General features: G+C 52.1%; 1 protein-coding gene across 1 annotated transcript in view; it reads right to left on the bottom strand.

The window, feature by feature from the left end:
- Positions 1-406: 406 nt before the first annotated feature.
- Positions 407-14,784, bottom strand: part of LOC145339516 (transcription cofactor vestigial-like protein 4) — a 19,068-nt gene continuing 4,690 nt past the window's right edge. The window contains exons 3-5 of the mRNA XM_080183996.1: positions 10,525-10,726; positions 4,295-4,415; positions 407-2,293 (exon numbers count right to left, since the gene is read on the bottom strand). Coding sequence (XP_080040122.1) covers positions 2,040-2,293; positions 4,295-4,415; positions 10,525-10,726 — 577 coding nt within the window. The 3' untranslated portion in view covers positions 407-2,039. The remainder of the gene's footprint in view (positions 2,294-4,294; positions 4,416-10,524; positions 10,727-14,784) is intronic.

The raw sequence follows: 14,784 nt of genomic DNA, 5'->3' as shown, positions 1-14,784 counted from the left end.
AGGTAGGAAGAGTTGTAGGGGCTGGAGGAGGTTGCAGAGATAGGAAGGGTTGTAGGGGCTGGAGGAGGTTATAGAGACAGGAGGATTGTTGAGGCTCGAGGAGTTATGGAGATAGGGAGAATTGTAGGGGCTGGAGAAGGTTACAGAGATAGGAGTGTATTGGCTGGAGGAGATTACAGAGATAGGGAGAGTTGTTGGGGATGGAGGAAGTTACAGAGATGGCGGGGTGTGGGGTGGAGGCTGTGAGGAGGGCATGGAGGGATTTGAAAGTGAGGATGAGAATTTTAAAATGGTGGTGTTGCCAGACCGGGGGCTGGGATGGCGGGGGGGTGGGTGTGGGTGCATTTGATGGGGAGAATATGTGAGAGATGAATGGGGTCTCAGTGCGAATTCAGTCATGGGGGGGAGCAGCGTTTGGGATGTGCTGAAGTTTGTGGAGGAGAGGATATGGGAGACGTGCTTCGGGCGCGTGAATGAACTGGCGTAACTTGGAATTGTCACCAGGGAGAGAGACAGTGTCAGCCACTAGGGAAATGGAGCGGGAAGTGAAACCAGTGACTCCCGTCATCCCAGTATTTGATTAAGACAGCACGGGAGTTAGAGGAACGTTACTCAGTGAAGAACAAGAGCAATGGGTGAGCGAGGCCGATGGTTCTACAGTGAAGACGGTCGGAGAAGAAAAGAAACTTGCAATGGTAAAGACTCTTGTGAAGATTGCTGTTGATGAGATTCCAATGGGACACCTCTCTCCTTGTGTACCGAAGACCAGGATCTGGACTCTTCACTGGCTTCGGAGATGAGCTGACCGGTCCAGATTCTGGCTGGGCTCTGGAAGACATGGGGGAGTCAGGGTAAGGAAAGGTTTGTTTGGAGGTCCATGCGCACTCCCTCCAACATCAGCTTTGCCAGTCACTGAATGTGTTTGGTATGTTTGCCACCCCCAATCCGTCAACAGCCTTCTTGGCGGGACGCCCCCGGCAAGTTGGCGGGGTCGTATGACTTTCCCATGGAAGGCATGAAGCAGTCCCATTCCCCGCTCCCTGTCCCGTAACAAGTTCTCGGCAGAGCAGTCGACCCTGGGAGTCTGGTGTTGGACATATGGGCGCCATGCCCCTGCAGGCTGGCATTAATTTTCTTCACCGCCAGATATCGGTGTCAATCTCGCACCAGTATTTCCTCTTTTGTCCTTTGCAGGAAGGTATTCCCTGGGAACTCAGTGTGAGGATTTGAAGATCGTGGGCAGAGGCACTACAGAATCTTCTCCCCCCCTCACCGTCCGAGACCAGGTTGAAGTCTGCTCTTCTTTCCTGGAAGAATTGTTCAAGGTTAACAATTCCTTGAACGGTCAGTCAAGCCATGCCAGGCTGGATTGCCCCTTGAGAAGGAGGTGGTTGAGTTGCCATCATGAACTCATTGCGGTTCCATGTGGTGTAGTACACCCGCAGTGCTGTTAGGAGGAAGGGAGTTTCAGGATTTTGCTCCAGCCTCAGTGAAGGAACAGCCGATATATTTCCAAGTCGGGATGGTTGTGTGCGTGTGTGTTTGGGGCTTGGAGGGGGGAACTTGCAGGTGGTGGATGTTCCCCATGACATCTGCTGTCCTCATCCTTCTTGAGGTTAGAGGTGGTGGGTTAAGGCGGCGCTGTTGAAGGAGCCTTGGCGAGTTGCTGTAGTACCATCTTGTACACACTGCTGCATCAGTGGTGGAGGGAGTACAACTGGGATGTCGGTTGGTGCTGCAACACCTCTTGGTCCCGGGCAGGCGAAGGTTCAGTCAACGATTTGGTTTCTCAGGTGGAATGGACCACCAGAGGCGATGTGGAGCACAGGGAAGGACACCTTCACATGACTGTGATACTGGGCCTACTGCTCATTCTCAACATCGCCTGGGTTTCAAAGGAGCTCACAGGACTATCCGGGCATCTTTCACTCCATTGCTGGCGGGATTTGGTGGCTTGGGAGTTCTTGCACCAAACGGAGCCCAGGGCGCTTCCTAGCAATGAGGGAGGAGGAGTGTTCTGTGCTGGTGGGGCCTGCGGCCTAGGAGAACAGGATGGGTGCCTGCTCGGAGCAAGGTGTCCCTTCGATGGTCAGCATGGAGGTTTCAGGGCTGGAGTCTCCGCCCCCTTTGATCTGAAGCCACTTCTCGCCCAAAGCCTTGGCGAAATGATCGTCCACGGAGCCTGAGATGGAGACGCTGTTGGCAGGAGGCGCAGGCAGCTGGTACTCTCGACCCAGGCTCCTCCGGAAGTGCTCGTCCACCACAGAGTCGCAGGAGACAGTCCGGCCAGGAGCTGGTGAGCAGAAAGAGGGAGAAAAATGAAGGGGAGTCCAGAGACATGTTTTGGCAACAATGTAGAGGGTGCTTTACTCTGTATCTAACCCCGTGCTGTACCTGTCCTGGGAGTGTTTGATGGGGGGACAGTGTAGAGGGAGCTTTACTCTGTATCTAACCCTGTGCTGTCCCTGTCCTGGGAGTGTTTGATGGAGACAGTGTAGAGGGAGCTTTACTCTGTATCTAACCCCGTGCTGTACCTGTCCTGGGAGTGTTTGATGGGGACAGTGTAGAGGGAGCTTTACTCTGTATCTAACCCCGTGCTGTACCTGTCCTGGGAGTGTTTGATGGGGACAGTGTAGAGGCAGTTTAATAAATGTAGAACTTAAGTTGATCACTCCCCTATATTCAAATTCAGGTCAGAAAGTGTCTGCTTAAATAGATCCAAATTGAACAGATGGTTATATAAAGGAAGCTGGGAAGGTCAGAGTTCAGTCCAGGCATGGAATAAGCAGCCTGAAACATAAAGAGGATTCAGCAGCTACATCCCACACCCCTCACTGTAACTCCCTGATATATCCCACACCCCCTGCTGTAACACTCTGATATATCCCACACCCCCTCACTGTAATGCTCTGATGTACCCCACACCCTCACTGTAACATTCTGATATACCCCACACCCCTCACTGTAACATTCTGATATACCCCACACCCCTCACTGTAACATTCTGATATATCCCACACCCCTCACTGTAACATTCTGATATATCCCACACCCCTCACTGTAACACTCTGATATACCCCACACCCCTCACTGTAACACTCTGATATATCCCACACCCCTCACTGTAACACTCTGATATATCCCACACCCCTCACTGTAACACTCTGATATATCCCACACCCCTCACTGTAACACTCTGATATATCCCACACCCCTCACTGTAACACTCTGATATACCCCACACCCCTCACTGTAATACTCTGATATATCCCACACCCCTCACTGTAACATTCTGATATACCCCACACCCCTCACTGTAACACTCTGATATACCCCACACCCCTCACAGTAACACTCTGATATATCCCACACCCCTCACTGTAACACTCTGACATATCCCACACCTCTCACTGTGACACTCTGATATATCCCACACCCCTCACTGTAACACTCTGACATATCCCACACCCCTCAATGTAACACTCTGATATACCCCACACCCCTCACTGTAACACTCTGATATATCCCACACCCCTCACTGTAACACTCTGATATATCCCACACCCCTGACTGTAACACTCTGATATATCCCACACCCCTTACTGTAATGATGTGGAATTGCCAGTATTGAACTGCCGTAGCTACAGTATGTAGTCTCACAACACCAAGTTAAAGTCCAACAGGTTTATTTGGTAGCACAAACTTTCAGAGCTTTGCCCCTTCATCAGGAGAATGAAGACTTCAGTTCACAAACAGGGCATATATAGACGCAAACTGAATTACAAGATAATGGTTGGAATGCACGTCTTTACAGGTAATCAAATCTTTACAGATGCAAACAAAAGGAGTGGAGAGAGGGTTAAGCACAGGTTAAAGAGATATGAATTGTCTCCAGCCAGGACAGTTAGTGAGAGTTTGTAAACCCAGGCAAGTTGTGGGTTGTTTGGGCTTGCAAATTCTCACTAACTCTTCTGGCTGGAGACAATACAGATCTCTTTAACCTGTGCTTAACCCTCGCACCATTCCTTTTGTTTGCATCTGTAAAGACTTGATTACCTGTTAAGACTCGCATTACAACCATTATCTTGGCATTGAGTTTGTGTCTATATATGCCCTGTTTGTGAACTGAACTCTTCACTCGCCTGATGAAGGGGCAACGCTCCAAAAGCTCAAGCTACCAAATAAACCTGTTGGAATTTAACTTGGTTTTGTGAGGCTGCTTACTGTGCGCTCACTGTAACACTGATGTATCCCACACCCCGTCACTATGAGCTACCCGAAACCCTGGACTTACCCTGTGTATCTGGGCTATAGCTGAAGGATACAGCTGTCTTGTGCTCGTTCATCGCTGATGTCCGTGAGTGCCCACAATGCCGGTAGCTGGACGATGCGCACGTAATGACGGATGGTCGCATCTATGGAGAAGGCGAAAGAACAGGTGTCATCACTGCCTGTTCGGCGCTGGCATCTCCACATCATGGACCAGGATTCCCAGTGTGCCTTGTTCCTGCACAGTCACCCTTTGACCCCTGAACTCTGGAATTAGATCAGTCTTGACCCTGCCTTGCATTGACTGCTGGAGAGGATGATGAAACCCGGCCACAGTCCAGTCCCCATGTTATCACGGGGACCCAAAGCATTCATTCTTGTTCCTGTTTTGGGGAGGGCAGGAAGGGGGCGGCCATTTTGGACTGTGTGAAATTTCCTGGCGCCGGGCGATCGTGAGCCTTTGGAGGCCCCGACCTCAGAGGGAGCTCGGTCGTTGAGTGTATCCGAGGCGCACACTGAGAGATTCTTGAAGGCTGAGGGAATCAAGTGATGGTGGGGGAGGGGTGGGTGTGGAGAGGTGGAACCGAGGTGGAAGGGCAGCCACGACGGCATTGAAAGCAAGGCGGAGGGGCTGAATGGTCACCCCTTGGCCCTATTTCTGAGTTTGCACCTGCTAATAATGAAAGGTATGAAAGAGGTGGCTCTCATCTGCATCTCAGACCTGATGAGTTGCAGTAGAAACGAGCAATTCTTCCCCAGTGCCCGAGACAGAAGGTTTTGAGATAATTGAGTGTCAACCTTCAGGCCGGGATGTCACACTCTGGTGTAACCATTCAGGCGGCCCAGCATTTACCCCCCCCCCCCGCCCCCATCCCTAATTGCCCCTTGAGAAGGTGGTGGGTGAGCCGCCATTTTGAACCTGCTGCAGTCCTGTGTGGTGTAGGTACACCCACAGTGCTGTTAGGGAGGGAGTTCCAGGATATTGACCCAACCACAGTGAAGGAATGGCTGATATATATAATAAGGATGGGGGGGGGGGGGGGGGCGGGGGGTGTGTGTGTGTGTGTGTGAGAGTGTGTGTGAGAGTGTGAGTGAGGAGGGCTCGGGGTGTGGAGGGGGGGAGGGGCGGTGGTGGTGGGGACTTGCAGGCAGTGGGTGTTCCCCATGGTATCTGCTGCCCTTGTCCGTCTAGGGGGTAGAGGTGGTGGGTTTGGGTGGCGCTGTCGAAGGAGCCTTGGCGAGTCACTGCAGTACATCTTGTAGACAGTACACACTGCTGCCGCTGTGCGTCGGTGGTGGAGGGAGTGAATGTCGAGGGTGGGTGGTTAGTGTGTCGATCGAGTGGGGCGGAGGCTGCTTTGTCCCGGACGGTGTCGAGCTTCTCGAGTGTTGTCGGAGCCGCGCTCATCCAGGTGAGTGGGAGAGTATTCCACCACACTCCTGACTTGTGCCTTGTAGATGGTGGACAGGCTTTGGGAGGGGAGTCAGGAGGTGAGTTACTCTCCGCAGGATTCCCAGCCTCTGACCTGCTCTGGGAGCCACAGTATTTATATGGCTGGGCTGCAGGAACTGAGACATTTATGGGTGATTATTTACAAATGTTTGCAAGTGTTAAAGAAAATGCAGCTTAGACTCTTGAGTATATTGCCAGAGGTGTAGAGTACAAGAGAAAGGAAGATAACTGATACAGCAGGAGATCAAGGCATGATATGGAACTGAGAGGGTTGGCTTATGAGGAGAGACTGAGTAGACTGGGACTATACTCATTGGAATTCAGAAGAATGGGCAGAGATCTTGGAGAAACAAGGGGTGGCACAGTGGTTAACACTGCTGCCTCACAGTGCCAGGGACCTGGATTTGATTCCCGATTTAGGTGACTGTGAGTGTGAAGTTTGCACATGAGAGAAGAATTGGCGAATGTGGACTGGGAGAGCGCGTTGGAAGGTAGGTCTGCTGAGGAGCAGTGGCGGATCTTTAAGGAGATCTTTCTTGGTGCTCAGCGGAAATTTATTCCGATGGTCAAAAAGGACCGTAGGAGGAGAGGTAATAAGCCGTGGATAACGAAGGAGGTGAAGGAAAGTGTTAAATTAAAAGCGGAGGCGTTTAGAGTAGCTAAGAGTAGTGGGCGAGAAGAGGATTGGGAGAGGTTTAAATGTCAACAGAGATTGACAAAGAAGTTGATAAAGGAGGGTAGGAGAAACTATGAAGCTGGGCTAGCGCTTAATATAAAAAAGGATAGCAAGAGTTTTTATAAATATATAAAAAGGAAGAGGCTGGCTAGGGTGAACGTTGGTCCCTTAGAGGATGAGAGGGGGGACTTAGTGGTAAGGGATGGGGATATGGCGGAGGTCTTGAATAACTTTTTTGTTTCGGTCTTCACAGAGGAGGACGTGAATAATTTGCCGGGTGTTAGAGATGGAAAGGTGGTAGGACTGGAGGGTCTCGATGACATTACTGTTACTAGAGAGGTGGTGCTCGACAGACTGGAGGGGCTGATTGTGGACAAGTCCCCAGGACCAGATGGAATGCATCCGAGGGTCCTGAAAGAAATGGCGGAGGTGATAGTGGATGCCTTGGTGGTTATTTTCCAGACGTCGCTGGATTCCGGGGAAGTGCCGGAAGATTGGAAAAAGGCTAATGTTACGCCGTTGTTTAAGAAGGGTGCCAGGCAAAAGGCGGGGAATTATAGGCCTGTTAGTTTAACGTCTGTTGTAGGTAAAATGTTAGAATCTGTCATCAAGGAGGAAATAGCGAGGCATCTTGAGGGGAACTGCTTGATAGAGCAGACGCAGCATAGTTTCCTTAAAGGGAAGTCGTGTCTGACAAATTTACTGGAGTTCTATGAGGATGTGTCTAGGGCGGTGGATAGAGGAGAGCCGGTGGATGTGGTCTTTCTGGATTTTCAGAAGGCGTTTGACAAGGTACCTCACAAGAGGTTATTGCAGAAGGTCGGGGGCATGGAGTTGGGGGTAGGGTGTTACCGTGGATAGAGGACTGGTTGTCAAATAGGAGGCAGAGAGTGGGGGTCAGTGGGTGCTATTCGGATTGGCGGATGGTGACTAGTGGAGTGCCCCAGGGGTCGGTGCTGGGGCCTCAGTTATTTACCATTTATATAGATGATCTGGAGGAGGGAACCGAGTGTAGGGTGTCGAAATTTGCTGATGACACCAAAATTGGTGGAAAGGCAAATTGTGCGGAGGGTGGGGAGAGTCTACAGAAGGATCTAGATAGGCTGGGCGAATGGGCCAGGAGTGCGAGGTGGTCCACTTTGGTAGGAATAATGGTAGGAAGGATTATTACTTACGTGGAGAAAAACTGCAGCAGGCGACGGTGCAGAGGGACCTCGGGGTCCTTGTGCATGAGTCGCAAAAACCCAGCTTGCAGGTGCAGCAGGTGGTCAGGAAGGCGAATGGGATGCTGGCCTTCATAACGAGGGGGATTGAATATAAAAGTAGGGAGGTCTTGCTGCGGCTGTATAGGGCATTGGTGAGGCCGCAGCTGGAGTACTGTGTGCAGTTTTGGTCGCCGTACTTACGCAAGGATATTTTGGCCTTGGAGGGAGTGCAGAGGAGGTTTACTAGGCTGATGCCGGAGTTGAGGGGGTTGAGCTATGAGGAGAGGCTGAATAGATTAGGCTTGTACTCGTTAGAGTTTAGAAGAATGAGGGGAGATCTCATTGAGACGTATAAGATGATGAATGGGATGGATAGGATAGAGGTGGAGAGACTCTTCCCGCTCAGAAAGGATAGTAGGACTAGGGGGCATAGCCTCAAGATAAAGGGGGGGCGGTTTAGAACGGAGTTGAGGAGGAACTTCTTCACTCAAAGGGTGGTGAATCTCTGGAATTCTCTGCCCGTTGAAGTGGTGGAGGCTGCCTCGCTAAATATTTTTAAGACGCGGGTTGATGGGTTTTTGATAAGCGAGGGGATTAAGGGTTATGGGGAGAGGGCGGGAATGTGGAACTGAGCCACGACAGATCAGCCATGATCTTATTGAATGGTGGGGCAGGCTCGAAGGGCTAGTTGGCCTACTCCTGCTCCTATTTCTTATGTTCTTATGTTCATTCTCCCCATGTTTGTGTGGGTTTCCTCTGGGTGCTTCAGTTTCCTCCGACTGTCCAAAGACGTGCTGGCTAGACTATGCTAAATTCTCCCTCAGTGTACCTGAGCAAGCGCCGGAGTTTGGCGACTAGGGGATTTTCACAGTAACGTCATTGCAGTGTTAATGTAAGCCTACTTGTGACTAATAAATAAACTTTTAAACTTTAAGATTATGGAGGGAAGAGAAAAGATAGAAGCAGGGAAGTTGTTTCCACTGGCGGATGAAACCAGATTTAGGACTGAGTTGAGGAGGAATTTCTTCACACAAAGGTTCTGATTCTGTGGAAATCCCTGCCCAGTGAAGCAGTTGAGGCTACCTCATTGAATACTTTTAAGGCAAGGATAGATAAATTTTTGAACAGTAAAGGAATTAAGGGTTATGGTGAGCGGGCGGGTAAGTGGAGCTGAGTCCACAGAAAGATCAGCCATGATCTTACTGAATGGCGGAGCAGGCTCGAGGGGCCAGATGGTCTTCTCCTGCTCCCAGTTCTTATGACATGACAACAAGCAGCAGGATCCTGGGAAGAGTTGGCCCCCATGGGGAGAGGAAGGTCAAGATCAAGATGCTTTGAAGCAACACTCTGTATTTTTCTAGCGCCCGTCACCGCAGTAAAGCTCACCCAAGTCGCTTCACAGCAGCATCACTCAGACAGAATCTGACCCCGAGACACATTGGGAGGTATCAGGGACAGGTGACCAAAAGCTCGGTCACAGAGGCCGGTTTATTAGAAGTGTCTTAAAGAAGAGAGAGACAGTGAGAGAGAGAGAGAGAGAGATAGACAGTGTGAGAGGGAGAGAGAGAGTGGGAGAGAGAGACAGTGAGAGAGAGATAGAGATAGACAGTGTGAGAGAGAGAGAGTGGGAGAGAGAGACAGTGAGAGAGAGATAGAGATAGACAGTGTGAGAGAGAGAGAGTGGGAGAGAGAGACAGAGAGAGAGAGAGATAGACAGTGTGAGAAAGAGAGAGAGTGGGGGAGAGAGAGAGAGTGGGAGAGAGAGAGTGGGGGAGAGAGAGTGGGAGAGAGAGACAGTGAGAGAGAGATAGAGATAGACAGTGTGAGAGAGAGAGAGTGGGAGAGAGAGACAGTGAGAGAGAGATAGAGATAGACAGTGTGAGAGAGAGAGAGTGGGAGAGAGAGACAGAGAGAGAGAGAGATAGACAGTGTGAGAAAGAGAGAGAGTGGGGGAGAGAGAGAGAGTGGGAGAGAGAGAGTGGGGGAGAGAGAGTGGGAGAGAGAGACAGTGAGAGAGAGATAGAGATAGACAGTGTGAGAGAGAGAGAGTGGGAGAGAGAGACAGTGAGAGAGAGATAGAGATAGACAGTGTGAGAGAGAGAGAGTGGGAGAGAGAGACAGAGAGAGAGAGAGATAGACAGTGTGAGAAAGAGAGAGAGTGGGGGAGAGAGAGAGAGTGGGAGAGAGAGAGTGGGGGAGAGAGAGTGGGAGAGAGAGACAGTGAGAAGAAACAGTGAAAGAGTGAGAGAGAGAGACAGAGATACAGAGAGAGAGACGGAACGAGAGAAAGAGCGAGAGGGAGATTTACCCTGGACACTTCCCTGGGGGTTTCAGTTCATGCGAGAGTGACTGGGAGGAGCTGGGATCGTTCTCCTTTGGAGCAGAGAGGGTTAAGGGGGGAGATTTAATCAAGGCTGTCACTATCATGAGGGGGCTTTGATCGAGTGAATGAGGAGAGAGTGCCTCCCCAGTGGTAGGAGGATCAGGAACTGGAGGAGGAGGAGGAATGACAGGTTGTGAAGAGACTCAGAGAAGAATCAGGGGGAAGGGGAAGAGGAGGAGAGTTTTATTTATTGATTTATTATTGTGATCTGGCAGGTGCTGCCCGAAAGCAGCAGATTCACACTCAGAAAAGAGGGGAAATTGGAGGAGTACTAGGAAGGTGAAAGATTTGCAGGGTTGTGGGAGGAGAGAGAGTGGGGGACTGATCAAAGAGCTGGCACAGTTAGACAGGATGAATGGCCCAACATTTGGTTGCATTATGAGAGTGACAGGACAATGTGGAGGGAGACTGACATTCGTTGCACTAAATCCAGCTGGAGCATGGTGGGAGGCACGGAGCACAGCTCCCATGCTAGGCCACGCTCCCAAAATCCATCCTTCCGAAACACTCTGGGGCGAAATCCGCCTTGGTCCCTTACCTGCTGGAGCATGCTGGGACTCGGTGCGCTGCCAGGGTCGGAGGTCGCTCTGCTGGGACACGGCCGTTTCTTGATCAGGGCCAGCGGCTGGTCGGCAGGAGGGCCTCGGGCCTGCGGCAGGGGCTTGTGGTGCAGGCAGGCGGTGGCCAGGCCTGGGCTCCGCCCCGGCTCCCCCAGGCCTTTACTGGCGACGGGTCTGTCCCTGTCGGGGGAGAGAATGAACGGAAGAGTGAGACTGGTCAAGTGCAAACGTGGCAGCTCCCTCGAGAGAGAGGTGGGAGAGTCCCCCCAGGTTCCACTGAGGTGGCGACCTGTTGGAAAGTGAAGCGGGAGAAAGGCCAGCTTGGAAACTCTCAGCCCCTCCCCCAGCCCCCATCTGGGTGAGGGAGGAGAGGGGAGTGAGGGTCGCTAATTGTCACGGAGCATCATGCCCTGTCAAAATCACACACCTTGACCTTGAAGGAGCGAGGTTAGAGTGGGGGCCGAGGGTTAAAGGTCAGTGGGGAACATGGCGGACATGATTTGCATCAAACCAGCAAATTTGTCATTTCAACAAAATCACCAGTAAAGGCAAATTGAACCCACAACCCCAGAAACAGATCATTCAGCCCCTTTGCTCCTTGCTGGTGTCTCTGCCTCCACACGCCAGCCTCCTCCCAACCACCACTTCATCTCCCCCATATCCTTCTGTTCCTTTCTCCCTCATGCTTTTATCCAGTTTCTCTCTCCCATCCTCCTCAACGCCTTGAATACATCGATACGATTCACCTCAAATACTCCCTGTGGGAGCGACTTCCACACTGTCCCCACTCTCTGGATAAAGACAGTGAGAGAAAAGGCAAACTATGCTCACCTTTTCAAAATGCGGTCACCGTTGTAATGTAGGAGACGTGGCAGCCAAATTGCGCACAGCAAGATCCCACAATTGGTGCAGCACTCCCTCAGCACAGCCCAATTAACTGTGCGGCACTCTCTCAGCACAGACCCACTAACAGTGCGGTGCTCCCTCAGCACTGACCCTCCCACAGTGCAGCGCTCCCACGGTGCGGCGCTCCCTCAGCACTGACCCTCCCACAGTGCAGCGCTCCCTCAGCACTGACGCTCCCACAGTGCGGCACTCCCTCAGCCCTGACCCTCCCACAGTGCAGCGCTCCCTCAGCACTGACCCTCCCACAGTGTGGCGCTCCCTCACTATTTGTACATAGAGGGCAACCTGACAGCCCACCAGGCATTGAGCAGTGCCAAGGAATGGTCCCGAATGGGGTGGGGGGCAGAGCCTGTTGGTGGCGGGACCTCTGGGGTGGGAGTTGAGGGAGACTGGTGTGATGGGTAGAGACCAAGAGACGTGGGTGGGGAGGTGGGGGAGGTGGGAATCCTGCTGCTACTCAATGACATAAAGGAGGGAGACCAGCAATTGGGGCTGCCACTCAGGGGGTGGTCAGCCTTCTGGGGCAGCGGTGGAGGGTGGGGGCACAATGGCCCACTCAGTGCTAGGCTGCTGGCCTTTCCAGCGGGAATAGGCCCCCCCACCCACTAAATTTCAGCAGTGCTCAGTGTGGGAGATTCTGTTTGAAATTCCCACTGAAATGCTGCTGGCATTTACTCCAGAATTCAACACACGGTATTTTTGGGAGAATTGCCCCAAAGTCTTTAATTCTGGGAGTGTTTGATGGGGACAGTGTAGAGGGAGCTTTACTCTGTATCTAACCCCGTGCTGTACCTGTTCTGGGAGTGTTTGATGGGGACAGTGTAGAGGGAGCTTTACTCTGTATCTAACCCCGTGCTGTCCCTGTCCTGGGAGTGTTTGATGGGGACAGTGTAGAGGGAGCTTTACTCTGTATCTAACCCCGTGCTGTCCCTGTCCTGGGAGTGTTTGATGGGGACAGTGTAGAGGGAGCTTTACTCTGTATCTAACCCCGTGCTGTACCTGTCCTGGGAGTGTTTGATGGGGACAGTGCAGAGGGAGCTTTACTCTGTATCTAACCCCGTGCTGTCCCTGTCCTGGGAGTGTTTGATGGGGACAGTGTAGAGGGAGATTTACTCTGTATCTAACCCCGTGCTGTACCTGTCCTGGGAGTGTTTGATGGGGACAGTGTAGAGGGAGCTTTACTCTGTATCTAACCCCGTGCTGTACCTGTCCTGGGAGTGTTTGATGGGGGACAGTGTAGAGGGAGCTTTACTCTGTATCTAACCCCGTGCTGTCCCTGTCCTGGGAGTGTTTGATGGGGGGACAGTGTAGAGGGAGCTTTACTCTGTATCTAACCCTGTGCTGTCCCTGTCCTGGGAGTGTTAAGTCCTGCCTCTGGCACCTTTAATATATTTGATTTCCTTTTATTGATATGTAATGTTTCCCCCCCTCCTCTGCCCACCCCCCCAATCTCCCATTCCCCCTCCACTATCCACCCACCCAACCCTCATCCCCCCCTCCACTGCCCACCCGCCCATCCCCCATTCCCCCTCCACTGCCCACCCGCCCATTCTCCTGCCCCCATTCCCCCTCCATTCCCAATAAGCCCATCCCCCAATCCCCCTCCACTGCCCCCCCCCACCTATCCCCCCGGCCCCCATTCCCTCTCTACTGCCCACCTGCCCATCCCCCCCATTCCCCTTCAACTGCCCATCCCCCATCCACTGCCCACGCCCCCATCCCCATCCACTTCCCACCCGCCCAACACCCCCAACACCCCACCCCCCACCCCTTTTTCCCCTCCACTGCCCAGCCGCCCATCCCCCAAGGTCAGTCTTTCAGCTTTCCTCACTAACCTGCCGTCCTCCACGTGACCAAGCTGGTCACAACCACAGTGGCTGCCCGCTACCTGAACCTGCACTGGTTTTCATTAACACCTGACTTCCTGCACTCGCTCTCTGTCAGATCGTACTCCCTGGCTCCCCGCTTTGATAACATTATGATTTTAAAATTAATATACCTGCTTCCAAAATCCTCGAGGGCCTCAGCCCCATACTCCCTACAGTGCTGTAAACCCTTTCAATAAAACCCCCATTCCTCCATATCTCTGTCACCTCCTCCTGCCCCCAGAACCCTCCCTATCTCTGTCACCTCCTCCTGCCCCCAGAACCCTCCCTATCTAGAACATAAGAACATAAGAAATAGGAGCAGGAGTAGGCCATCTAGCCCTTCGAGCCTGCCCCGCCATTCAATAAGATCATGGCTGATCTGTCGTGGCTCAGTTCCACTTTCCCGCCCTCTCCCCATAACCCTTAATCCCCTCTCTTATCAAGAACCCATCAACCCGCTTCTTAAAAATATTTAGCGAGGCAGCCTCCACCACTTCAACGGGCAGAGAATTCCAGAGATTCACCACCCTTTGAGTGAAGAAGTTCCTCCTCAACTCCGTTCTAAACCGCCTCCCCTTTATCTTGAGGCTGTGCCCCCTAGTCCTACTGTCTTTTTTGAGCGGGAAGAGTCTCTCCACCTCTATCCTATCCATCCCATTCATCATCTTATACGTCTCAATGAGATCTCCCCTCATTCTTCTAAACTCTAACGAGTACAAGCCCAGTTTATTCAGCCTCTCCTCATAGCTCAATCCCCTCAACTCCGGTATCAGCCTAGTAAACCTCCTCTGCACTCCCTCCAGGGCTAAAATATCCTTGCGCAGGTGAGGCGCCCAAAACTGCACACAGTACTCCAGCTGCGGCCTCACCAATGCCCTATACAGCTGCAGCAAGACCTCCCTACTTTTATATTCAATCCCCCTCGCTATGAAGGCCAGCATCCCATTCGCCTTCCTGACCACCTGCTGCACCTGCAAGCTGGGTTTTTGCGACTCATGCACAAGGACCCCGAGGTCCCTCTGCACCGTCGCCTGCTGCAGTTTTTCGCCACGTAAGTAATAGTCCTTCCTACCATTCTTCCTACCAAAGTGGACCACCTCACACTTGCCAACATTAAATTCCATTTGCCATTTCCTGGCCCATTCACCCAACCTATCTAGATCCTTCTGCAGACTCTCCGCACAATCTCTGTCACCTCCTTCAGCCTCTACAACCCTCCCTAATCCCTGTAACCTCCTCCAACCCACATACCCCTCTCTGTCTCTGGAACCTCCTCGAATCCCTACAACAGTCCCTATCTCTGTAACCTCCTCCAGCCCTGACAACCCTCCCTATCTCTGTAACCTCCTCCAACTCTCATACCCTTCCCTGTCTCTGTAACCTCCTCCAATCCCTGCAACAGTCCCTATCTCTGTAACCTCCTCCAATCCCTACAACAGTCCCTATCTCTGTAACCTCCTCCAA

The sequence above is a fragment of the Carcharhinus amblyrhynchos genome, unplaced genomic scaffold (genome assembly GCF_965287045.1).
Source record: "Carcharhinus amblyrhynchos unplaced genomic scaffold, sCarAmb.v2.hapA scaffold_512, whole genome shotgun sequence".
Lineage (NCBI taxonomy): Eukaryota > Metazoa > Chordata > Chondrichthyes > Carcharhiniformes > Carcharhinidae > Carcharhinus > Carcharhinus amblyrhynchos.
The sequence above is the reverse complement of the archived record's forward strand: the minus strand, read 5'-3'. Positions and strand labels throughout refer to the sequence as shown.